At 46.0% G+C, this 25,727-nt stretch overlaps 1 protein-coding gene across 1 annotated transcript in view; it reads right to left on the bottom strand.

Annotated features, from left to right (window-relative positions):
• The window catches only part of myo16 (myosin XVI), a 76,827-nt gene that overhangs the window by 18,818 nt on the left and 32,282 nt on the right, over positions 1-25,727 (bottom strand). The window contains exons 12-27 of the mRNA XM_067259009.1: positions 23,019-23,084; positions 21,889-22,016; positions 19,723-19,828; positions 18,201-18,318; positions 17,614-17,761; positions 15,833-15,950; positions 14,612-14,729; positions 13,631-13,702; positions 13,348-13,489; positions 12,412-12,484; positions 5,863-6,015; positions 5,476-5,676; positions 5,292-5,367; positions 4,862-5,082; positions 3,517-3,597; positions 1,974-2,179 (exon numbers count right to left, since the gene is read on the bottom strand). Of these exons, the coding sequence (XP_067115110.1) occupies positions 1,974-2,179; positions 3,517-3,597; positions 4,862-5,082; positions 5,292-5,367; positions 5,476-5,676; positions 5,863-6,015; positions 12,412-12,484; positions 13,348-13,489; positions 13,631-13,702; positions 14,612-14,729; positions 15,833-15,950; positions 17,614-17,761; positions 18,201-18,318; positions 19,723-19,828; positions 21,889-22,016; positions 23,019-23,084 (2,027 nt within the window). The remainder of the gene's footprint in view (positions 1-1,973; positions 2,180-3,516; positions 3,598-4,861; positions 5,083-5,291; positions 5,368-5,475; positions 5,677-5,862; positions 6,016-12,411; positions 12,485-13,347; positions 13,490-13,630; positions 13,703-14,611; positions 14,730-15,832; positions 15,951-17,613; positions 17,762-18,200; positions 18,319-19,722; positions 19,829-21,888; positions 22,017-23,018; positions 23,085-25,727) is intronic.

Raw genomic sequence — 25,727 nt, 5'->3', positions numbered from 1 at the left:
GGTGCGATGTGAAGACGCCCGGTGATGTTCCTCAAAGTACAGCATGTGTCTGTATCTGTGGAGCGTGTCAATAGGCTGTTTGGCAGCGCAACATCTACACTAGCGACGTATACGCGGCCACACACGAACACAAGTGCACCGCGCACCACGCACACATACACACACGCGGTTGTTGTTGACAGTTTTCGCTCTGTTGAACGGTCCATCTTTGCGATGCTCACCTGACAAGCCATCGTACCCACGTCCGGCCCAACACACAAACGCCGCTACACACACACAGACACACACACCCTGCTGCCATACACACACACCCACACACCCACACCCACATCTCAAAACTGGGTTTTTTCCCCATTACAGCTCCAACAATAAGGAACAGCTCTACAAAGCACATCCATCAAAAATACAATAGAGCTGTCCAGGCATACACACTGCTGGTGTCCCCTCAGTCGGTCAGGCAGCTGTTTGACCGACTGTTCACACGCTACCTCTAAATCACCTCCCCGGGGTAGGTAGTGTTGAACAGCAGACGATGTGACTGTCAGCGATTGCACCTACAGTTTCAAGCGAGTCATTTAGCGTATACCTTAATGATCTGTCAGTAGAAACATATCTCCTAAACAGAAAGCCAGGTCAATATTTCCCTCATAATTTATCCCTGTGTGTGTGTGTGAGTGTGTGTGTAGGTGTGTGTAGGTGTGTGTGTGTGAGCTTGCCCTGGCAGGACCTCCGACAGCACTCTGGTGTTTACTCCGAGGTAGTGGAAACTTTTGGGAAGTCATGTGGTCAGTAGTGTCCTCTCTCATTATCTGTCAGGAATGTCCTTTGTAATCCCCCCCATCCGCCAGCAGAGAGAGGTGGATGGAGGGAGGGGACGGAAAGAGAGAGAGAGAGAGAGAGAGCAACAATCTCCTTTCTGGCCTACCCAAAGATTCTCAGGATGAGAATCAGAGGAAGAGAGAGAGAGAGAGAGAGAGAGAGAGAGAGAGAGAGAGAGAGAGAGAGAGAGAGAGAAGAGACAGAGAGAGAGAGAGAGAGAGAGAGAGAGAGAGAGAGAGAGAGAGAGAGAGAGAGAGAGAGAGAGAGAGAGAGAGAGAGAGAGAGAGAGGGAAGCATTAGATGTTCTCTCTCTGAGAGAAAAACATGTCCATCTAAGAATCAGAAGTAATATGTAAAAAGACAGAACAGGAAGGAGGACGGAGAAGAAAGGCAAGCGAGAGAGAGAGAGGCAGGGCTGAGAGACAGACAGAAAAGAAGATGAAAGGACAAGCTGTACAGGACGAAAAGTCTGTAATGAAGCTGTTTAGCAGGTGACACAGAGAACCTGAAAAATTGCTCTGACACTTACAAGAAGCGTGTGTGTACGTGTGTGTGTGTGTGTGTGTGTCAGTGTGTGCGAAGCTGAGGTGTGAAAGTGTGTATGGCAGAGCTCAAAGAAGTCCACAGCACTCATCCCACTCTTTAAAGCCCCTATCGAGCTACTCCACTTAGTGCCCACAACTGAAAGGGTCACGGTGACTTGTCCGTTTTGGCAATATGTGTGTTCGTGTGCATGTGTTCGTGCATGTGAGCACCACCTCGACCGCATTTAGATGTGGCAAAGAGTAATCCGAAGTTACTGTTTGCTTCCAGGCTTGTGCGTTTGGTTTGGGTCACACTGACCTGACAGGAGATATGTGTGTGTAAGAGAGAGAGAGAGAAAGAGAGAGAGCGAGAGATGGAAAGATAGAGAGACAACGAGATCGAGAGATGGAGGGGAAAAAAAAGGGGAGGGAGTGAGAGAACTTAAAGCCTAAAAGCTCCATTAGCAGCAAGAGTGTGTACAGCGTGAGGTATGTGGCTTCTGTAGGGCACAACCACGGGGAGTTACTACACCTGCTGTTGAAGGGGGCGGGCGGAACAGGAACCCAGATCTAGAGTCGTGGACGAGAGGAGCGTACTTGAGTACCAGGCCGGTCTACTCGTATACCAACCTGCTGAGGAAGCTGTTGAAGGGCAGGCGGACGGAGTATCCATAGCGAATCATACGGACCATCTCCAGCACTCCGACGTACTGCAACTGGCTGGACACGTGGACGCTGTCGAAGGCGTCGGCCGCGCCACCGCCGTTGGGACGCACGCACTCCACAAAGTGAGGCGTGCAAGCCTGCAGCTTGCTGACCAGCTCTGAGAGGGAGTTCTGAGGGGAAGGGGAGCAGAAGAGGAGACAAGGGGTTCATTTTCGTTTCTCCGTTTCCACGTGATTGAGTGTGTCTGCCCCCGGGGGGTTAGCTAGGGTCTTCTTCTATCATGTACAGGTGTTGGTGTGGCCCTTAGTGCCGGGTGCCTTCTGGGATGTGGTGTCTTTAGGCTCTACGAGGCACTACAGAATGAGAATCCCTTATAGTAGCACTGCGTGTGTGTGTGTGTGTGTGTGTTGGGGGGGGTGGGTCATTCCCTGATGTATTCTCGGGCAAGTGTGAGGTCATGTTGTGAGTGTGTGTGACGAAGTTGTCTGATTAGTTAGGGTGTGTTGCCCCTGCAGGGACCAGAATTACAAAGAGCCCTTTGCCTTGACGAGGGTGTGTGGGGGCAACAGTGCTTCTTGTGCCCAGCCAATTGGCTCTTGCCTGTCGCATGCACGCACAGACACATAATGGGACGTGCACACGTTTCTTACCACTCCTTAAAGACGTCATTCCCTGTTCAGCATGTGTGCAAGAGTGTGTCTGAGAAGCGGACTGTGCAGTCGTGACGTCAACTACTTACTTACTGTATCCCCGTGTACACACACACACACACTCACACGCGTGCGCGTGTTCACACTCACACAGGCTGTTGTTCATTGTTCATTCATTCATCTCCGCTGGGTTTTATGCATGGCTCGGTACAGCATCATTCTTTGGCCCACTCTTTCCCTCCCACTCTCTCACTCCTTCTCTTTTTCTCTCTCTCTCTCTCTCCCTCCCTCTCATTCATTCCTTCCCTCCCTCTCCCTATTTCTCTCTTTCTCTCTCTCTCTCTCTCTCTTTCTCCCACTCCCCTCTCTCTGTCTCCCCTCTACCTCGAACCCCCTTCCTCCTCTTTTCCCTCTCCCTTTCCTCTTCCCGCCCTCTCCCCCTCCTCTTCACGCTCTCTCTCTCTCTTTCAGTGGGAGTCCGGAGACTCGGTCCCACAGCACTACTCTGCACCACACTGCCATCATTCTAACCACAGCTCAGACGAAGGCAGCACCAAAGCGACGTCACCAGCAAAGCCCACCGGGGCCTGTGGTGACCAGCCAGGGCCCGCGGTTCCGGTCGGGTTCGGCTCCGACAGCCACAACACATTCCTTGTGAATGGTGTTGGTTATCTGTGTCATCTCCAGTGGGTGAGAACAGTGCATGTTGAGGTCTGGGTGAGGAAGAGAAGGCCTTAGGAGCGTGAATAAGGCCTGTGTTTAGCTCCGATGTACGGGTGGGACCGAGGTTTTGACCGTGTCTTGTGAAAGGAAGTGTGGTCTTGCTCGTGGTTGCGATTATGGTCTGGTGTACTCACTCTCAGCTGGACGGCGACCGTTATGGGACCACACCTCTCCAGCCTCTGGAGGAATGAGGCTGCTCCCTTCTTCTTCAACATCTAAGAGGAGACAAAGAGAGACGGAGAGAGAGAGAGAGAGAGAGAGAGAGAGAGAGAGAGAGAGAGAGAGAGAGAGAGAGAGAGAGAGAGAGAGAGCGGCAATAAATAAGAGAGAGAACAATAAATAATATATAAAAATAAAGAGAGGGGAGTCGAATTAGGTGAAATGTAGAAAAAGCTAAGCTAAGCTGTTTGTGTGAAGGTAAACGGTAATGCATCTTGTTGACCCAAATTTGTTTAGATCATCCCGGATCATCTTTTGACTAAATATAGAGATATATATGTATTTAGTCTGCTAATATACACCCTGCTAACCCCCCCCCCCCCCACCACCACCACCACCCTCCTGCCTTGCAGTCTTCCAGCAACATATTAAAGTGTTGGTACATGTCATGTTCATCCCGGGGGTGGGGTCTTATGTTAACCGCTGCTCCTTTCTTAATGAGCATGAGCATAATGAGTCAGGGGTCTACGGTCTGAGTGTGTGTACATTATACACACACACTCATCCACACATTCATGCATACGCACACTCATACATATGCTCATGCAAAAAAATACTCATGCACAACTAGTCAGCATGCAGTGACCTGGATAGAGAAAACAGGTTGTGTGTGTGTGTGTGTGTGTGTGTGTGTGTGTGGTGGGAAGGAGCTTAGGAGTAAAGGGTTGTAGTATTCTCAAATAGAATGTTCAAATGTAACTACTCTTTTAGAACATATTGTGCATGTTAGTGTATGTGTGCCTGTGAGTTAGTTTGTCATGTGTGTGAGTGTGTGTGTGTGTGTTTCTATCAGTTGGCAGGTCAGGACAAACAAGCCTATTCTCAGAGGGTTATATTTAGCCCTGTGGTGGGAAGCAATCTGAATGAGCCTGTGGTTTTTCCAGATATTCTCTGTTCGGCTTTTCCATCGATCCACGGCCACAGCTGCCTGCTTTCCGACCGGAACAGCTTGCTTTCGCCTGACTGCGTCACACACGCACATGGCCCAGCCCTCCCTCCCTATTGGTCGATCCCCCATGTAGGCCCCACCAATCGGAGGTGGGGATGGTTGATTCAGGCTGTGTTGAAGCTGGAGTGAAACGTCCCTCATTTAAACACCTACAGATGTTTGTCGTCCCTCTATATTCACACACACACACCCACACACACACACAAACATGCACAAACAAACTGCTAGCCGACAGTTCACAATTACCCTTTCAGATCATGGGCACAAAGTGGACCAGCTCAACATGAGCATTAGAGACTGCTTGTGTGTACCTTGGAAAGGTCCTGGCATCTCCGGGAAGGTCGAGCAGTGATGGAGGAGGAGGAGGAAGAGGAGGAAGAGGAGCAGAAGGAGGAGGAGGGACAGGTCATTTTGCGTAGGAGCAGGGCAGCTTTGGACCCCCTCAGACCTGTTCTGGACTGGGACGGGACCAGGGAACCGGTCTGGGTCAATTTGGACCGGAACAGCTGCTGCAGCAGCACACTCTCACTGGCTGCGGAGGGGGAACAGGAGAGGAGAGTGGAGGGAGAGGAGAGCGAGGAGGGAGGAAAGAGGACTTAGAACGTGTGTAAACAATCAGTGTAGGGGAGTTGGCAGAGCAGAGGACAACATGTGGATCTGCTCTCGAGCACAATGGGTTCTTTCAAACCTGTGTGTGTGAGTGTGTGTGTGTGTATGTGTGTGTGTGTATTCGATACCTACACTTCATAACAAGCAGGAGGTTTTGAGGGAGGGAGTCTTTGTTCTTTGTCAATGACCCTGTGAGGTCATATGTCATCTACCAATCAGAAAAGAGACATGTTCAATCATCCGTTCAATAGAAAAGCGTGTGTGTGCGTGCGCGTGTGTGTTTTGGTGTTGTTGTGTATCTGCAGGCTGCTCCTACCTGGCCTGCATAGTGGCTGACAGTAAAGGCGGGACCCTGGTCTTTTGGCGGGGGATTTCCATTGCCGTCCTTGGTCGTCAGGGAGATGCCGTGTGTCTGTGTGGAGTCCAGGTGTGTCTGCAGCCTCTTGTAGAGTGTGTACTCAGCAGGCCGCAGAGCCTGGCTCTCCTCATCCAACACACACAGCAGACCCTGGGGCCTCTGAACAGACACACAAACACAGAAAGACAGACTGGGTGAGCAGTGTAAAATCCCCTTTGTGTACAGTATCATGAAATTGGCATGGCCAAAGAGCAGCATGTGTAAACATAGAAACTGTGTGTGCAGTGTTATTGTCTGAATGTGTGTGTGTGTGTGTGTGTGGTGGGGGTCTATCTGAAACGGTACCTGGAAGAAAAAGTCGAGAACAGCTGGCTGGTTGCCGGGCGACCACAGCGTCTCCATGGCGACGCCCTCCTGTAGACTCTCAGCCTGTTCCTGCTGGAACAGCACCTCGGAGACATACTGTCTTAAACGCTCACTGGTCATGTTCACACACAGCTGGAAAACACACACACAAAACAGCTTTTCAGAAACATACTGTCTGTTACACTTAATGGTCATGTTCTCACACACACACACACACACACACACACACACACAGATGTTGACCAACAGCTCTGAGGTTTATAAAGCCTCAGGCAGACACTAATGATTTTCAGTGTGCGGTTTTTACAGTAAAGTCAGCTCCATACACAGAATACAGTAGTACTCCTAACAATTCTTCTAACGCTGATTGGTGCCAGACACAGGCACAAAAATAACATAAATGTACCATGGATTAGAGACCTCCCCTGAACCCTGTCTTACTGCAGGCTGAACCAGAACCAGTACCTTCCAGTTCTGTTTAGACACCATGTTTCTCCAGACACCCAACCTCTTTCTGACCCAGCAGGTAAGAACACAAGCCCCAAACTGTCCTGGCTACTGCCCTGTCTGAACTCCCCATGAACCTTCTGCTCAGCTGATACAGAGCAATACAACAAGAGGTGTCTATGTGCATGTTTATGTGTGTAAGTGTGTTTCTGTGTGGGATTTTGTGTGTGTGTGTGTGTTTCTGTGATTCTGTGCGTGTATGTTTCTACGTGTGTTTTTCGCGTGTCCTTTAATCTGATCCTTTTGATCCCCAGGCAATGTAAACGAACACAAAGGCAACTTTGCAGGACTTGTCTCAGAAAGGGGTTGTCTAAAAGTTTGACTAAGAACATCGCAACAAACACACATGCTGTTCTGGGACTGGAGTTCATCACCTCCTTTATCTCTATACTCTTTTGACATCATTTCAAACTCAGAGCATCTGCAATAGTGTGATGGTGTAATGGTGTGTGTGTGTGTGTGGTGGTCCAGCAGCATTACGTTCCTGATACCAGCAGGTGTTTCATTCATATATATCAGCTCATTAAGGAAGCGCTGAGCAGGTTCAATACAGCATTAACAAGCCCTGCTCTTAACGAGCACAGTTTTAAGTAACACTCCCCAGTATTGACCCTGATCACTCTGTTCATGCCATGTGTGTACACCCGAGATGATACTGTTCTCAGGATCAGTACGAGCACACACACATTTATATGTGCACACACACACAGATAAACACACACTGCATGGTGTGTATGCTGCCTGTGATTGAGTAATCAGACCAGGTTTCCATCAGCAGCCTCCTCGCACACAACACTAGGGGTGATGGGGGAGGAGTGGGGAGTTGGGGGGGGGAGGGAGAGGAGTGGAGAGGAGGGGGAAGTATGAGGAGGGGAGTAAGGGAGGAGGGTGGCGGACGAGAGGAAATCACTGGGAGGGATAAGGCCAAATGCAATCACCAGCTAAATACCAACCCAGTCTCATACTTCTGCGTATCTATGATACGGGTTTACACTTTGCGTGCCGTATATACGCCAAATCCCTGTTTTACGTGCAGTTTATACGCAAATTCCTCCCATTCATTTCTATCGACAGAAAATCAGTCTCTATCACACGCAGAACGTCATCAACTCTTTATCGATTAAACGTCATCATCCGGACTCAGATTCACGATCTCGAAACTTCCAAATGTAGGCCTATACTTTTTTATACAAACATCAATTATTATTTGCCACCAATACCAAGCAGCATTCTTGTAAATAAAAATAAGAAAAAAGATAAAACACACACAGGCAGTATATAGGCTGTATACAGGCCCGGTTCTTGCCAGCTCTGGAAGGGCGGGCTGGCAGATATCTTGAGTGGGCAATTATGGTGATAAATTATCCAGATTTGATTATTTATTTATTTTTATTTAACTCGAGACAACTATCATCTCAATATTTACCACACACGTTAATATCGATTAGTGACCTTCGTAAAATCCGAGTCTGGATGATGACGTAAAAGGATAAGCATTGATGAAGTTCTACATTTAATATAGACACATTTTCTGTTGATCGAAAAAAAAATGAATGAATGGAAAGATTTGGCGTAGTATAAACTGCACGCAAAATAGGGATTTGCCGTATATATGGCCCGCAAATTCCTTCCAACGGACCCCTGAGTTAGCTGAAAGCTAGTGATAGATAACTGTCATTCTTTAAAACAAACAAGATTCCGAACAATCGTAAAACGAAGTAATCGGATAGCATGCGTTTAATTATGCAAAATTACACATGATGACAAACAAAACCGGCTAAATATAGCTACCAACTAATCTTGCCATACACCATGATACAAGTATCTTATACAAAGGCTCATGGGTAATCCCTCGACGCGTCCCATCTTTCCTAATTTAGAATACTACTCCATTGCCAACAAGGGCATTTAATGCTAATATTGATATTAAATTACCTCTTCAACGCCTCCATTATATTACAATCTATTCATACATACTTTTATGTGATATATAAATAATTAAGATGTTCTGTTTTCTAACCCTAAATATGTAAACTTTGAAACACTTAATTTAACTACAAATATGGCATCGTTAAACGTCTCGATCTACTGTTTAATGGAATGCGTTTGTAGTTCTTTTAGTAATTTGTGTTTTAAACCAATATCATCCCCAATTTTATATCAGATTGATCAGAAATGTAAAATGTACATTTATTATGGATCAATAAAAGTTATATATAATTATCACTACAAAAGTACACTTTGGCATGTCTTTTTTTCATACGTTTGCATAATAAACTGTAAAAGTAATTACATTCAAGTTTTAAAAGTTATTGTTACACTCTGCATGGAATGTCTAACAATGGAGCAACATGCACATTTTAGCCGTAAGGCCATATGAAAAAAAGTATTAACTAGTCCAAAATATTTGACAGGCCAAGCCACGAACATGTACCACCAAGGACAACAAACCCCCAACCCTAATTTGATAGCGGGGTTTGTTTAGACCATGTCTTATGCAGAGAAAATTCTCATCTTTTAAGTTTGGGGATAAACAAATGCACAAGTGGGTCTGCACCCTAATATTGTTTGTGCTAAACCAGGACTATGTGCCACCAAAAAATAATTTGACTTTGACCACTGATGTAGTCTATTTAGATTATGAATGGTCTTGGAATCTGTACTTGGAAAGAAACCTCACTGCAATGGCAAGTTTGGATTTAAAAAATACTTTGTCGTACAACAACATCAAACCCATTTTTGGAAAGGTCTTAGCTTTTAGCTTAATTTATGTACGTTTGACACATTTCTGTCACCCTTTATCTGATATATTGACCTTTGAACCCTTGCCAGCGGTCACCTTTAAGCTCTATATTTCAGTGATTAAAACAGCTACTAAAAGTGGTCAAAGTCAAATAATCTTTTGGTGGCACATAGTCCTGGTGAGCACGGGGAGAACATGCAAACTTCACACAGAAAGGCAGATAACCCACCTGAGCACAGGTATGCCTCAAGAGGGAATCGAACCCAGAGCCTTCTTGCTGTGAGGCAACAGCATAAACCACAGTTACTGGCCTCTTCAACAAGGCCAAGGACTAACACTGACATTTAAATAAGATCTATTGCACTATGCACAAGCCACCTGAATCTCATTTGCACTATGTTACCCATTCTTGCTGCTCATTCATATTCTTATTTAAATTCTTATATTCATACTCATATTCTTATATTCTTATTTTTGTTTTTATATAAATTTTATATTCTAAATTATTTTATTTTTAGATTGTTTAGTTCTTATATTTAGACTATTGTACTTTTTTACTTAATTTAGGATCCATATATGTTTATTGTTTGCACCTTCCTGCCACAGTAAATTCCATGTTTGTGTAAACCTACATGGCGAATAAACCAAATTCTGATTCTGATTGGGGAGTTATTAACTATAATGGAACCCATCTTAAAGACACATTGATACCAAGGAAAAGGGCTTCACACGAGAACTTCCCCTTTCCATGGAATTGTGAAATGGCTTGGGGGTTGTTGAATCAAAGACAAATACCACACCCTTTTTTGGTTTATCGCTTCATCACTGGAACTGTTTTTTAGAGAAACATGTTCTGAAGTGATGCCATCAAGGCCATCCAGTAGTAAAGAGTTTCTAACTTGTAATGGAAAGTATGTGCCACGTAGCTACATCTGTGATGTGCCCTGTTCGTTCTGCAACTCTTTCACTGTTTGAGGTAAAAGAAGGTGAGAAGATGCTGGGATTCATGTTACTTTGACTGTAACAAAGAAAGCAGCAGCGACATCATCATCAAGTTTGGACAGACCTGGCTCTATGTCAACCCATGTTGGATTCCAGCAAAGTCAAGCTCCTAGTTACGATGTTGTCTCCAGGAGATAATGATGGCTATTAGAGCCCGACCGATAAAGGATTTTTAAGGCCGATACCGATACAAATATTTGGTGATTTAAAAATCTGATATTCCGATATCGGCCGATATAAAAAAATATTTAAAAAATCCAGAAACGCGTAACAAAACAAACTGATTTCCCTAACAGTGGTTATTTGTAGTTTACATTTAGTCACTTTTAGCAGAAGTTCTTATCCAGAGCGACTAAGTACAGGGACATTTGCCGAGGCAAGTAGGGTTAAGTGCCTTCCCAGAGACACAACGTCATTTGACATGGCCGGGAGTCGAACCAGCAACCTTCTGATTAATAGCCCGATTCCCTAACTGTTCAGCCATCTGACTCCTGTTATTATTTCCTCACTAAAATAATATGTTAATGCAGTTTTTGATAAATAAATGTATAAAAATACAAAGTTAAGATATGAAACTTAAAGTCCTTTGAACAAAAACACAATAAAAAAAAACAATAAAAAAAACAACAACATTAATATTCATTTATCGGCCATTATAAATGCTGATACCGATAGTTTGGAAAATGCCCAATATCGGCCCACCGATATATCGGTCTGGCTCTAATGGCTATCCACGTTAGCTATCACTAGCTTTCAGCTAACTCAGGGTTCCGTTGGGAGGAATTTGCGTATAAACTGCAGGCAAAACAGGTATTTGGCGTATAAGCCTATATGGCACGCAAAATAGAAGTGTAGACCTAAACCATTGTCTCAATTTTCACCCATTTTTGCGTGCCATATATACGCCCAATCCCTATTTTGAGTGCCGTTTATACTACGCCAAATCTTCCCATTCATTTCTATCAACAGAAAATGAGTCTATATTACACACAGAACTTCATCAACGCTTATCCTTTTACGTCATCATCTAGACTCTGATTTTACGAAAGGTTAATAATCGATATTTACGTGTGTGGTAAATATTAAAATAATTCTCGAGTCATAGTTAAATCACAATAAAAAAATTAAACAATCTGGATAATTTATCACCATAAATGCCCACTCAAGATATCTGCCAGCCCGCCCTTCCAGAGCTGGCTAGAACCGGGCCTGTATACAGCCTATATATTGCCTGTGTGTTTTATCTTTGTTCTTATTTTTATTTACAAGAATGCTGCTTGGTGTTGGTGGCAAATACTAATTGATGTTTGTTATTTGAAGGTGTTTGAGGTGAAAATTCCCCCACAAAAAAAGTATAAAAAAGTATACATTTGGAAGCTTCGAGATTGTGAATCGCCGTAAAATCTGAGTCCGGATGATGACGTGTAATCGTTAAAGAGTTGATGACGTTCTGCGTGTGATAGAGACACATTTTCTGTTGATTAAAATGAATGGGAGGAATTTGCGTATAAACTGCACGTAAAACAAGGATTTGGCGTAGGCCTATATATGGCACGCAAAATAGAAGTGTAAACCCATATCATAGATACGCAGAAGTATGAGAATGGGTTGAAATACTCGTGTCTGAAGTCTATTTGTATTTCATGCAGCCTTCCTCTTTCAGTCTCTCTCTCTCTCTCTCTCTCTCTCTCTCTCTCTCTCTCTCTCTCTCTCTCTCTCTGGCGACCTTTCTGAGGTCACTACTCCTCTCTTCCGCTCTGCTCTCATTAGAGAACATACTGAGAGGAGCAAAGAATTTGATATCTTACCACCTGACACGAGCATACACACGCACACCCACCCACACACACACACAAACACACACACACACACACACACAGCAGCTAATCTGGCAGCCAAGCTGGCACAGAGGCAGCCATTGTGCGAGCGGGTTTACTTGAGGACAGACATACATCACAGACGCCGTGGCCCACCTCACTACAGCACAATAGCTGACTGGGTTTCCTTGTTCTGGCCTGGATCCCCAAAATGCACCCTGTACCCCCTGTTGGCCAATAATACACTTTGTATCCCCATAACACACCCTGTGTCCTTTATTAAACCCTGTGTACCCACAACACACCCTGTGTCCTCTGTGTTAACCTGTGTCCTCTCTAACATCATGCATCCCTCTTGTTTTAGGGGTCATCTGACCCCCCCCAAAAAAAAAATCAGACAAACACACAGACAGACATGGGAGGTTCTGCAATGGGGGATGTGCATTCATAGGAAACTACCTGCTCAAAGCTGTTCTTCTGAAACTCCTCAAATCCAAAGATGTCCAAGATTCCTATCTCCAGGGCAGGGTCACTGTGAGGGAGAGAGAGAGAGAGAGAGAGAGAGAGAGAGAGAGAGAGAGAGAGAGAGAGAGAGAGAGAGAGAGAGAGGGGGATGGAGGTGGACATTCACAATGTGTCTACACAAGTGCCAGACTGGCTGTTTGACCCTGATGGTACTCAAACACATACACACACTCACACTCACTCACAGCCCTGATTAGAAAAACCTTTTCTGTTTGTGTGTGCTTGCGCAAACTGTGCAAAACATTCGTAACATGTACATTGTTTGATGTCACTATATTTGTGCGTGTGAGTGTGTGTTTATTTGTCTCAACGTGTTTCTCAAATTGTAAGTATTATTGGGTGTCTGTTCAGGCATGTGCCATGCATACCGTGGTTTGTGAGCGTGTGGTTGTTGTGTCAGTGGTTGTTGTGTGCGTCATGGGAGTGTGTATGTGCATGAGTACCATGACTAGAAAAACACATTCCTAGAGATACCACTGCAGCTTATCAGAGCGTGTGATATGACTCAATAACATCAGCAACCAAGATCAAGGACCCACTGGCCTCCACCTCCACCCTGTGTGTGTGTGTCAGCGTGTTTGCGTGCGTGTGTGTTTGTACAAGAACACACTGTAAACTATTCCAACCCTCCAAGCGGTGTGGTATTGGAGATAGCAGCGGTGTTCTCTCTGGTGGGTGTGCTCTGCTGATAGACAGGGCAGCAGTAGTCATAAGGCTGGACTCCTGTATGTGCAACCAGAACATTCCAGCTATCAATGAATTCCTACTCGTATTTTCATTCTTCAACACTACTCTTAAAATTTAGGCCAACATACGCTCATGCATGCTACTCTCTTGTTCTCGCTCTCTCTCTCTCTTTCTCACACACACCCCATGCTGTCGTCTTGTCCTTGTAGGTATTCGTTGATGAGGTTCACCAGGTGGCTGAAGAGACGTCCATAAAGAGACTTAGCCAGCTGGTCTCTGTACTGCTCTGACATTTCCACGGTGTGGCGCCTAGTGATGACATCACCTGGGAAAGACCCAAGCAGGAACAGGGGGATGATACCCAGCCATTATTATTTATATTGTTTCCAATGGTAGGTGAGGTTACTGTGAAATTAGCAAGTGTTTGCGTGAGAGTGTTTATTGTTGGGGGCAAGTGAGAGTTTACCTTTAAAATATTGTACATCAGAGGTGAGTGCAGAGCTCAAGTCGTCTGAAAACACCTGCAACAGACCAGCCACTGGAAAGAGAGGAAAAAAGAGAAAAAAAAAAATATATATATATAGCTAGACTGAAAACAACTATCCTTTCTTGTTCTCCTCTCCAACGTTAATAGGGTATAGACAGATATATCTATGATGCTGGCAGTGATTAGTCATCCTGGGCCCAGGCCCTGGCAGTGTCATCCAGCAGAACTCAGATCCACAGGTGACATCATCATCCGTCAATGTCAGTCACATGGTACTGTCAACGGGAAGCCCTGTCTTTCCCAGAGCGATGACATCACCTGTTTACCCTCCTTCGTGAGGTCAGGGGTCCCAGCTCCATGTGAGGTTGCATAATGTGGTCTCTGTTGTCGCCATGGCAACACTGTGGCCGGGAAACGAGGCTTAGTAAACATGTTCCTGGCCAACATCAGGAGGGTGTAGGTGTGTGTGTGTGTGTTCGCATTTGTGTCTGCGAGGGTGAGAAAAACAGCTTAGAGTATGTAGAGGAGAGACTATTGGTGAGTCTACACTGGAAGGAAAGAGGGCCTGCGAGAGGCAGAAAGAGTAAGAAAGAGAGAGGTGGAGGAGGGTGGGCCGAGGCAGCAGCAGAGCAGACGTAAACAAGAAGATGGAGACAGACACCGTCTCCACTGCGCACCTCCTCCTCCTTCTCTCCCCTCTTTTTCGAATGGTTCCGCTCGCCTTTGCCTCTCTCTCTCTCTCTCTCTCTCTCTCTCTCTCTCTCTCTCTCTCTCTCTCTCTCTCGGTTCGCCCCCACCCCCCTCTCTCTCTCTCTCTCTCTCTCTCTCTCTCTCTCTCTCTCTCTCTCTCTCTTGCTCTGTGCTCCCCTCTCTTCTCTCGCCCCTGTTTCTCCCCCTGCTGGCTGTCTGGTGTGTGTGCAGACATTGCAGACCTGCATCATGTGACGGGGTTGTGCTGACCTCGCTCCAGCAAATGCAGATCAGACGGGAAGGCGGAGTCTGGGTCAGTCAGGGTGGTGAAGCGCAGGTCGCCCACATGGAGCACCGAGGACAGGAGCTGGAACGCAGAGTCCACTTCCTGGGTGGGTGGAGGCAGGAAGGGGGGGGGGGAATGGCAGAGGAGAGAGATGGAAAATGAAAGCTTGATATTAATGATTTATTTTTGTTTAGTAATTTTATAAATGCTTTGTGTTGCAAAGAGTTACCGCAGACCACACAAAACTGCTCACCCAATGACACCCACTTTCACTCCTTTCTCTTACCCTCACCCTCTCTCACCCCTTCTATTCACTCCACCCTTCTCTCCCCTCCCCTCTCTCTGTTTGTCCTTGAACTGAGGACACTTAATGGAATCCCTGCTTACCTATTACACAGACCTACTGGGTCTCTGGGTAAGTGGGGGGATACATGTGTGTGTGTGTGTGTGTGCGTGTGGGTGTAGGATATCGGAGCTGATTTCATTGTGATAAGCACAGACACTCTATCCAGCCAGTGCAGACAGAGGAGTTGAAAAACAAAGGACAGAGGGAGAGTTAATGTCAGTCCTGGGTGGGGGAGTTATCTCCCAAGGACAGCTTAGAGAGAGACCAGAGGGGGTCTCGCTTTTCCACTTTGACCTATAGACCACCTCCACGGCCAGTCTTCCCCCCCCCCCCCATCTATTGCTGTCTCTCCTTCTATCTAAATCAAAAGGCCCCTTCCTAACTGGGCCTACCTGCGTGCGCGTCTCTCTCTCTCGCTCACTCCACGAACGTACCACTGGTACTTACACTTGATCCTAATCTCACTATCTCTACCAGTCTTTCTGTCTACCACGCCCCCACCCGCCCACGGACGGCCCGACGGGACCAGGGTGAGGATTAAAAGGTGAGACGGTGGTCACCCTCTGCTAGCATATGCTCACCGGAGACTAAGAATACATACTGATAACGTTCTGGAAAAACACACACACGCACTAAGTGCAGAACACGATAGTCTTGTGCAAACTGCCAAAGACATGCAAGCTCCATGTGATATTGTCCCTTCACCTACCCTGGCCTGGACACCATCATGTAGCATGGTGAAACACGCACACACACACACGCACATGAGCACACGAGTGCGTAATCATACCATGTGTACAGTACACACATAATCCCATGTACACACAGCCCGTTTCCACAGCAGAGAGACCATGCGTACCAGCTTGTTTAGGCCCAGGGCTCGCAGGGCCTGTTTGACAGCAGCCAGCCGATCTCTGCTCTGGGTGGAGGCCATGGCCATGGGGGGGCTCTCCCCTGGGGGAGCAGGATTGAGGTACCTACACACACACACATTCACACACACACACACATACATACAGGGAGACATTCACACACACACACACATACATACAGGGAGACATTCACACACACACACACATACATACAGGGAGACATTCACACGCACACACACATACATACAGGGAGACATTCACACACACATACAGACAAAAGCAGGCATGCCGATTCACGCACATACGCACAAAAATAGACATAGAAGGGACCAGTCAGTCGAGAGATGACAGCTCAATGAAAGATCGTGAAGGAGGCAGCCATGTTTGAGTCTTGGTCTGGACACAGCAACCATCTTGTATAGCTATCTTTTCAAACCAAGCCATAGAATAGAACACTGGGTTTTTTTCTGGCATGTGTGTTTGTCTATGTGTGTGTGTGTGTGTGTTTGGGTTCTCAGCAGAGAAAGAAGCACAGCTCATGCCAATAATGGCGGTTTACTGTAAGAACCCGTCTCAGGACAGACCTGATCCCTAACCTTTTCTGGGGGTCTGGAGGATGAACTTGGTGAGAGTGTCAGGCATAAGGAGCAGGGTATTAGAAGAGGAGGAGAGGCAGGGAGACATCGGATACGATGTGGCTGACATGTTGACACACTCTACTACAACCATCCTTGTCTTTGCATATCCAACTGCCTGGGAGGCCGGGAAGTGTTTATGCAATACTGACACAGTTGTAAACACGCACGCACACACACACACACTCTGTCCTGACCTGGTTTGTTTGCTGTAGTTGTATTCTCATGCTGAGTCTATCAAATGTACGATCCCCGCCAATGGGTAAAAACGACTGTTATTTGTCAGACTCTCTGCATGTGTATGCTTCTGTGTGTGTGTGTGTGTGTGTGTAATTGTGAGTACAGATGGTGTGTAAAGGGCAGCATATACTTTCTCTTCCTGTGGCCTACTTCTCCTAACTCTACAGCATCAGCAGACAAAAGAGACACAGCGTACGTCACCGAAGACCTGGTTGAATGTATAATGTGTGTATGTCTGTGGATGTGGAGCAAGCTGAGGTTCGCTAACTAGGATGCTGGCTATTATCCTGGTCTGTGAGGTCAGAGGTCATTGACATTGAGGCAGAGGTGGGGTGAGAAAGAGTCGAGAGAGATTATTTATAAGGTGAGGTAGAGGTGAGAAAGAGTTGAGAGCGATGATTTAAGATGAGGCAGAGGTGGGCGATGGTGATGTTTTCTGGTTGGCATTCAACAACTCGGTATAACTCGAGACAACTATCACCTCAGTATGCATGCGCCTTGTCCACTAATTGAATATAGCGGGACAAGTTATCCATTACTTCTCAGAGTGAGAAATGGTTGAAATGCGTGAGAAACGCAAGGTGTCGCGTGAGAAATGGCTGAAATGTGCGAGTCTCACGGCAAATGCGTGAGACATGAGAGCCCTGCCTGTGTGCTAGCAGGTTGTTAAGGTGTGTGTATACCTGTGTGCTAGCAGGTTGTTAAGGTGTGTGTATACCTGCGTGCTAGCAGGTTGTTTAGGTGTGTGTATACCTGTGTGCTAGCAGGTTGTTAAGGTGTGTGTATACCTGTGTGCTAGCAGGTTGTTTAGGTGTGTGTATACCTGTGTGCTAGCAGGTTGTTAAGGTGTGTGTATACCTGTGTGCTAGCAGGTTGTTAAGGTGTGTGTATACCTGTGTGCTAGCAGGTTGTTTAGGTACAGGCAGCTCTTCTCCTCAGCTGACAGACCTTCGGCCATCAGGTAGAAGATGTGGAAGTTCGGCTGCTGGTGTGCCATGTGGACCAGGCGACTCTTCTCAAGCATGTAGGTGGAGACCCGTGCTGGACCCAAGTGCACACACACACACACACACACACACAGGGGCACACAGAAAGATACACATGCACACAGAGGCACACACACAGAAGCACAAACATCACACGTGTTAAAACCTCACAACAACAACAAACAAACACTGTGAGGAAATGACCCGTCACGGCCTGTAAATAAAATTGTTTGCGTCTTTTGACATAACATCCTGAACTACATTGCCTTTCTTCCATGACGGTTCTGGGTTAGACTTGCTAGAAATAAAAGGGTTGTACTGATGTTACGTAGAAGGTTGACAGATGTTGCTCTACTGACCCCTGTCGGCCATGTTCAGAACTGCAGGGGGAAGAGCCCCAGCCTCCAGCTGTTATTACAACAGACCCTTTTAGAAACTGCTCATGTGTACTTGTGTGTGACTGTGTGTGTGAAAGTGTTTGTCGTCATCCCTACCTCTGAGCAGTGTCCTCCTCCTCTCACAATACTGAAGACTCAGCAGCTTGATGAAGCGACTGGCATTGCTGTTCCTGGGAGTCTGGGCATGTCCAAATGCCTCCAGGATACAGTTCACCTGGACAAACACACACAAACACACACACACACACACACACATGCACATACAAATACCATAACTGAATGTGTCATCTCAAGTATCACAGATTGATGGATGGTATTCATCATTAGGGGACACACACAAGAATCATGAATTGAATCAAGTTTAGATGCAAGTTTCGGAAAATTAAGAAGGAAAAGGCTGAATGTTCTGAATCATCAAAGCTCTGGCCTCACCAAGGAAATCTGTCCCGGTGCAATACTACTTTCATCCAGTAGAGAGCGATATGGCTCTATTGAACATCACATTTGTCATCAACCTTCAAAAATCTTCTCTCTTTCAAATTCTCTCTCTCTCTCTCTCTCTCTCTCTCTCTCTCTCTCTCTCTCTCTCTCTCTCTCTCTCTCTCTCTCTCTCTCTCTCTCTCTCTCTCGTGTGCCCAATGTCTTATATTCTCCCTTTCTTTCCCTCTCTTCCTTTCCTTCTCTGTCTCCCTCCTTCTCCCACACCCCATCGCTCTCTGAGACTTGACCCAGATTTGAGTACTCAGCAGTGACATCATCCCAGTCTTCCTCCACCCAGACTGCATCCGGCGGGGTCTGTCAGCCTTTCCAGCTCCTTCTGAAGATCTGGGAGACACTGATACCAGCACCACCGGGACACCACCGACTCGATACCAGCCAATGCACCAGCAAAGCAAGACGGTGTGACCATGTCCTCATTCAGGTCCGTTCGAAATGTGCTACTGCTGCTTAAACAGCATCATCAGAATCAGAATTCGGTTTATTCGCCATGTATGTTATGCAAACACGGAATTTACTGGGGCAGGGAGGTGCAAAACACTAAACATATACAGATCTTAAATTAAGTAAAAGTACAAAAGTTTAACTATTTCTAAGAACTAAACTATCTAAGAATACAACAATTTAAATATCAAATATATATAAACTGAACTGATTACTCCCAGCGTGATCCTAGCAGCTGCTCCCACAATGGAGATGGAGGTCTTTTTCTCTGTCATTGTGCTCCTCAATGATCGACATCAATAGTCCTCATCAAGCCGTACACGGGAAGCTGCCACCCACGGCACTATTGCTCAGACTACCTCGGCATGCAATACACAATCCAAAGATTGATGTTAGAATGCATGCTGGCAGAAGACTACCGGTCCAATCAGCATCTTTCTTGCACACGAGAGCTCACACACATGCACACGCACGAGCGTGTGCGTGTCGAAACTCGATGGCTGTCAACAATGTTTCTTGTCAGATTTGAGTCTGAAGATAAGAACACGGCTGCTTAGCATCCCTGGTTGTATGTAAAGACTGGAGCTCTCACACACACACCACAGTCTAGAGATGTATAGATCTTGGACCAGAACCAGGACCAGGGACTCTGACAAAGACAGATGCCTGGACTTACATGCTTCATCTTGGGCTCCAGACAGAAGCCCTTGGGGCCAGACCTGGCTGTCAGGTGTCGGACTATGTGTTTACACGCCTCGGTCTTCCCAGAGCCACTCTCCCCACTGCAGAGAGAGAGAGAGAGAGAGAGAGAGAGAGAGAGAGAGAGAGAGAGAGAGAGAGAGAGAGAGAGAGAGAGAGAGAGAGAGAGAGCAATTGGGACAGTTATAGTTAATCGTGAGGTCTTAAACGGATGGGTGTGTTGAATTACATCACCAGGGTGTAGTCGACATATGCCCATTCTGTCATACTCCTCCACCCCACCTGACATCACTTTATCCCTCCATCCCTCCCTCCTCCGTTAAAAAGCTATCACCACTTCTAACATAACTCCCTTTATGAGTTCTCCAGCCATGAGGATCTAGGTCTGACACACAGGCATGCATGCACGTCAAAATCACTAAGGTCAAGCAGATGGTTTGGAAGCCATTCATACCCTGTGTGTGTGCGTCTGTATCACTGTCTGCATGTTTATGTATGTGCCCAAGTGCATATGCGTATGTGTGTCTGTGTGTGGTGTGTGTGTGCTCTCTCGGGTTCGTCTCTACCTAAGGAGGGAAAGGGTCTAACAAACGGATACTGCGTCTAGTGTGTACGTAGTGAGGAAAAAGTGCGTACGCCTTAGCACAATGTGTGAAACAATGTTTTCAATACAAATTGTTTAACTACATGCTCTTATGGTTCTTCCCTTTGGCACTTACTTTGGTTGTTCACAATGTGTGCTTCATGTTTTGGCTACTCGCGATGTTTTTTTTGGCTATCTTGTTGTTATGATCAGTGACCTATGCACTTTGTAAAGCTCTCTCTTGGAAGTCGCTTTGGATAAAAGCGTCTGCTAAATGAATAAATGTAAATGTAAATGTAAATAGTGACGTCATTCACCGCAGTGAAACAAGGGAACCATGAACGGCGCCAAAGAAACTAAAACAGAAAGTGTGCTGAACCTCACCAAACAATGCTTTTAATAAAAGTACACAGGGACACTCGCAGGGTTTTCTCAACCTAAAGTAACGCTACGTGATGGAGTATTTGCCCATGGGCCGCTTACCTATTCCTTTTCGCCTATGCGAATGAACCAAAACCATCAACAAGCACTATACCTAATAGGTATAGGCCAGAACAGAAAAAAAGACGTTACTAAACGAGAAGATGATATATACTTACTACTAACAACTAATACAGATTATTTGAAGTTTTTAAGTTCAAAAGCAGCTAACACTGAACTGCAGCAAATGACACAAACACGGAACCAAGTCGACTCGGACAAACAGCAGAAACACAGAATCAATCGACTGATGAACAGGAGACAGGAAGGGTAAGTAAGACGGACACAAAGAGAATTGGTCAGAAGCAGCTGGGGTAATGATGATGCATGACATTGAAGAGTCAATCACAGATTGAACTGAATGCAACAATGAGAGTGAGGGGAGAAACAGAAGGGAAGACAATAGATGGACACGGAATTTTTTTACATGTGCTTATGTGTGTGTACAGTATGTCTGTTCCCTTCTAACGGCTATGCAGAGAGTCTGAAGTCCACACATTCTCTTTTCATTGACCAGGTTTTATTCAATTCCAAGGACACAGTGATCTGGTACACTGGCCTCATGGGACCATGTGTGCTTATTGTCTAAATGTGTGTGTGTGTTTGTGTGTGTGTGTGTGTGTGTGTGTGTGTGAATGAATGAAAGAGAGAGAGAGCTTGCCCTTGAGGGACCTAACATTTTGACTGCATCCAGCCCAGTGGAGCACAGACTGTTGTGGAGGGTTTAACAGGATGTGTACACGTGTGTGTGTGTGTGTTTGTGTGTGTGTGATGGATAGCCTGTGGCCAAAGCGCATTAACTCCCTGCCAGATCCGTTGCGACTCAGCATGAAAGTCGGAGGAGAGCCGGAACGGGATTTAATTGCAATCAGACATCTTCCTGTGCACACACACATGCACGGCACCCTGTTCAGCCTGGGACAAACAGTCAGCTTCAACCTTTCCTAGATGACCCATCTCGTGAGCGTTTAACAGGTCGGAACTCAGGCCTATGAATCCCTCTGGAAGTGTTTAACTGGCCCGCAGTGGCAAATCTGGGTGGATTTCCTTTATGGCGAAGCACGTGTGTGAGTGTGGTACCTGAGGAGGAAGCACTGCGGACGTCTCTCCTGCAGCATCATGTGGTAGGCCCTCTCAGAGGAGGAGAAGATGTGTGGGGGGAGAGAAGAGCAGAGGCGGCCTGTCGCGCTCAGGTACAACTGACTCACCTAGAGAGTAGAGGAAGAGAGAGAGAGAGAGAGAGAGAAAGAGGGAGAGAGAGAGACAGATACAGAGAGAGAGAGAGATACAGAGAGAGAGACAGATACAGAGAGAGAGACAGATACAGAGAGATAGACAGATACAGAGAAACAAAATAGGTTACAGGTGAGTTCCACAGAAAGAGTTTGATTCTTACATAACATACACTCTCTCTGAAACATACGCCTATGTACAGTACTGCAGAGCCTCCAGAGTGCATCAGAGAAGTCAGAGAAGGGGAAGGTAAAGGTCAATAAAGGACGGACCAATGGAAAAAAAAGACACTCATATACACTTGCCAGCTTGCAACTTGGCACTGTTTCAGGACACGCACTGGAGGGAGGAACCTTTACATGAGGTTCATTAACACCTCCCCCATACTTGTGTAGTAGGTACCCTGGATCTGGGCCACATCTCAAATAGAACGGGTCAACCACTCTCTTCATTCAGCCTCGTGGCCCTGACCCTCTACAAACCTTCTTCACCCATCATATGTCTCAGGGGTCAGGGCTTGGATGGGGAGGTGCGGAGGCGTGAGTGTGTGCCTGTGGCTGAACTTGATCCACCGCGAGTTTGTCTAGTGCATAATGCAGAGTCAGCCCTGCGCTGTATCACTAACAGGAAGAATCTGCATTATTAATCACGCGTATCAAGAGTCAAGACCCATTTTAGCCATTCATACTGGACACACACACACACCACTTAATACTATGAATAACTCAGAAAGGGAATGAGCAGCACACAAATCTGTTCAGATTAATCCGACAGTTTATATTTACTACGTTTATAGTTTATTTAGTACACCGTAGACAGAAAAGTCTAGAGCTAAATACCTTTAACAGAGAATTTAACATTGGCATGTTGTTTAATCTAGCGGTATACAACCCTTAACGTGACAGTGAACCTGGAACTAAAATCATGTCCCCTCCCAGAAGGACACAGCCAGTCAGTAAAGTGTAAACAGAACTCACCAGGGTGGAGTATATAGGAAGCTCCTTGTTGGGATTCACAAGAAGGAGAATGTTGCCAATGTAGGTCTGCAAGAGAGGAACACTTAAATCAATCAGCACTTAGCGAGATCTGAATAATGGAGATGCCTGGGTAGATTCAATTTAATGAGCAGGTCACTTATTGTGGTAGATGATACTGTAGAAAATGACTATATACAGTAGCTTTGGGCTGCAGGGGTATGATCTGCTCTCCCAAACAGAGAACACACAAACACACCTTCTGAGAGGGATGGAGACACACACTAAACCCTTATAGTTCATGCTTGGCCTCTCCTTCTCACTTCTAACAGGCTAAAGCCTGTACCCTGGGAATAACTGTCTCCATTTGAGTTGTCCCCGAGCTTATAGGCTATTTGTTAAAGGGCCCACGGCATGAACATTTCACTTTATGAGGTTATTTAACATTAATATGAGTTCCCCTAGCCTGCCTTTGGTCCCCCAGTGGCTAGAAATGTTGATAGGTGTAAACCAAGCCCTGGGTATTCTTCTCCGCCTTTGAGAAAATGAAAGCTCAAATAGTTTGATCTGGAATGTTCTCCTTATGTCATCATAAGGGGAAAGGTTACCTCTCTCTGCTTCGCCCGCCCAGAGAATTTGGCCCGCCAATGAGAAAATGAGCTACAACCGTGCGAGCGCGATATTGGTTTTTCCTCGAGAGACATCACGGCTCGCAAACGACCGAAGCATGGCAGTTAGCCCTGCCTCTCTCTTCCTCATAGCATTTAAAGCTACGGACACCAAAATGGCACATCCTAAGGAAAGCTCATTGTGGGACTGCTCGTAGTGGCTGTAATTCTGCACCAAGGCTGAATTTCGGGAAAGAGACTTCAGATACAGTATCAGGGGACCACAAAGGTGGCCCTGAAGTGCAAAACACACACACTAATATCAGTACATCCCCCAAATGAAAACATTCCCCAAATACAAATCAACTCCCCTCAAGTAGGATGACTTGCTAACCTCCCCCCAATACAAAGACACGCTCCCCCAAATGGGAAACAACATTACATGAACTCAAAACGACATTACATTAACTCGAAACGGAAAGGGTAGGTAAAACACTTTCGTCGCTGATTGGATGCACAGTAACTTACAGGAAATAAGAAATTGATTGACAGAAGTACGAAATGCCATAATAACAGAGTTATGTGCACCTATCGAAGCATGTAGCAAGTACATTTACATTAAGCAGACACTCTTATCCAGAGTGACTTACAGTAAGTACAGGGACATTCCCCCGAGGCAAGTAGGGTGAAGTGCCTTGCCCAAGGACACAACGTCATTTTGCACAGCCGGCGATCGGCAACCTTCTGATTAATAGCCCGATTCCCTAACCGCTCAGCCATCTGAGTACTTATGCAAAAGTATAAATTGCGTGTTAAACGTAAAAATCGAATTTGTATTCCACGACACTTCCTCCTCCAACAACCCAGTGCCACCACCTCTCCCACAAAACAACTGTACACCTATTCAAACCACCTCCCTCTACACTTCATCCCACCGCTTTTGCCAGAGAGACGTTACCGCCGCCCTGATCCTCTCCCTCCCGAGTCCCAATCGGTACCAGCAAAACAACTCTCCCCCTTCCCCATGCCCCCTTTGATATCTCGTCTGCCTTTTTATTACCTTCCACACCTGAATGAGCTGGCACCCAGACAAACTGCACCACCAATCCCAATCTCTCCACATCCACCAGTACCATCATCAACTCCACCAGGAGGTCTCCCCTGTCAGCTGAACAGCAGCTGAATCCGAGCATACCACAGCCTGAATTGGCCGAACCTTCTCCACCCACCCTAATTCCACAATCATGGCCACCATCTCTGCAGTATACAATGACATATCACAGCTACATATTGGATAGGCTCACGTTGAACAGGGATAAATGTCCCAGTTCCCACCCTTCCAGTCTCTTGTCATTTGACCCAACTGGATGAACTTGCACACAGGAGTTGGTGAGATATTCCTCCACACCTTGACTTACTTCCCCCTCCCCTGTCCATTCTCTTCTCCCCTCTATGAATCCTGAATCACCTCTACTCTTGCTTCTTCTCTGTAGTTTTTCTTACAGGGTTACATGGTCTCTTTCCATCCAATTCAAAAGCATTTTAGCAACATATTTAGTACCAATCTAAAGCAGCCCCATTTAGCACAAAATGTATGATAAAAAAACAGCAACACAGATTGTACTTGCTGTCAAAAAAAGAATAAGCTTTCATGAGATAGCTGTTAGCGTTAGTATGCTATCCATAGGCTTGATCTCAAGGTTAATGAGTTGCAATGCTGTGTCCTACAGAGTGGAAGAACACTGTCCTCACAGACACCCTGCAAAAGTCACATTAGTATTTCACCCTGATATGTGAGGTGATTAACAAGGCTTGACTGACTTTGCCGTAGCTGTCGGGTCTGTTTTATTTTTAAGTTTCTTAAAAATGATCAGACACTGCTTTGTAGGTCCCCATTGACTTTAGTGAGGAAACAACAAGCAAAACCATGGATTGAACCAAGGTATGGTTGGGCAGTTTTGTAAATCACACACACATACAATCAAACACACACACACACACACACACATAAACAACAACACAACATGTCACAAAATATCCAATACCAAAATATATTTTTGACTGATTGAACAATGTGTGTTGTATGAGATGGGCCCTTTAGTAT

This window comes from Osmerus mordax, chromosome 2 (assembly GCF_038355195.1).
Source record: "Osmerus mordax isolate fOsmMor3 chromosome 2, fOsmMor3.pri, whole genome shotgun sequence".
NCBI classification, from domain to species: domain Eukaryota; kingdom Metazoa; phylum Chordata; class Actinopteri; order Osmeriformes; family Osmeridae; genus Osmerus; species Osmerus mordax.
This window is presented reverse-complemented; position numbering and strand designations above follow the sequence as displayed.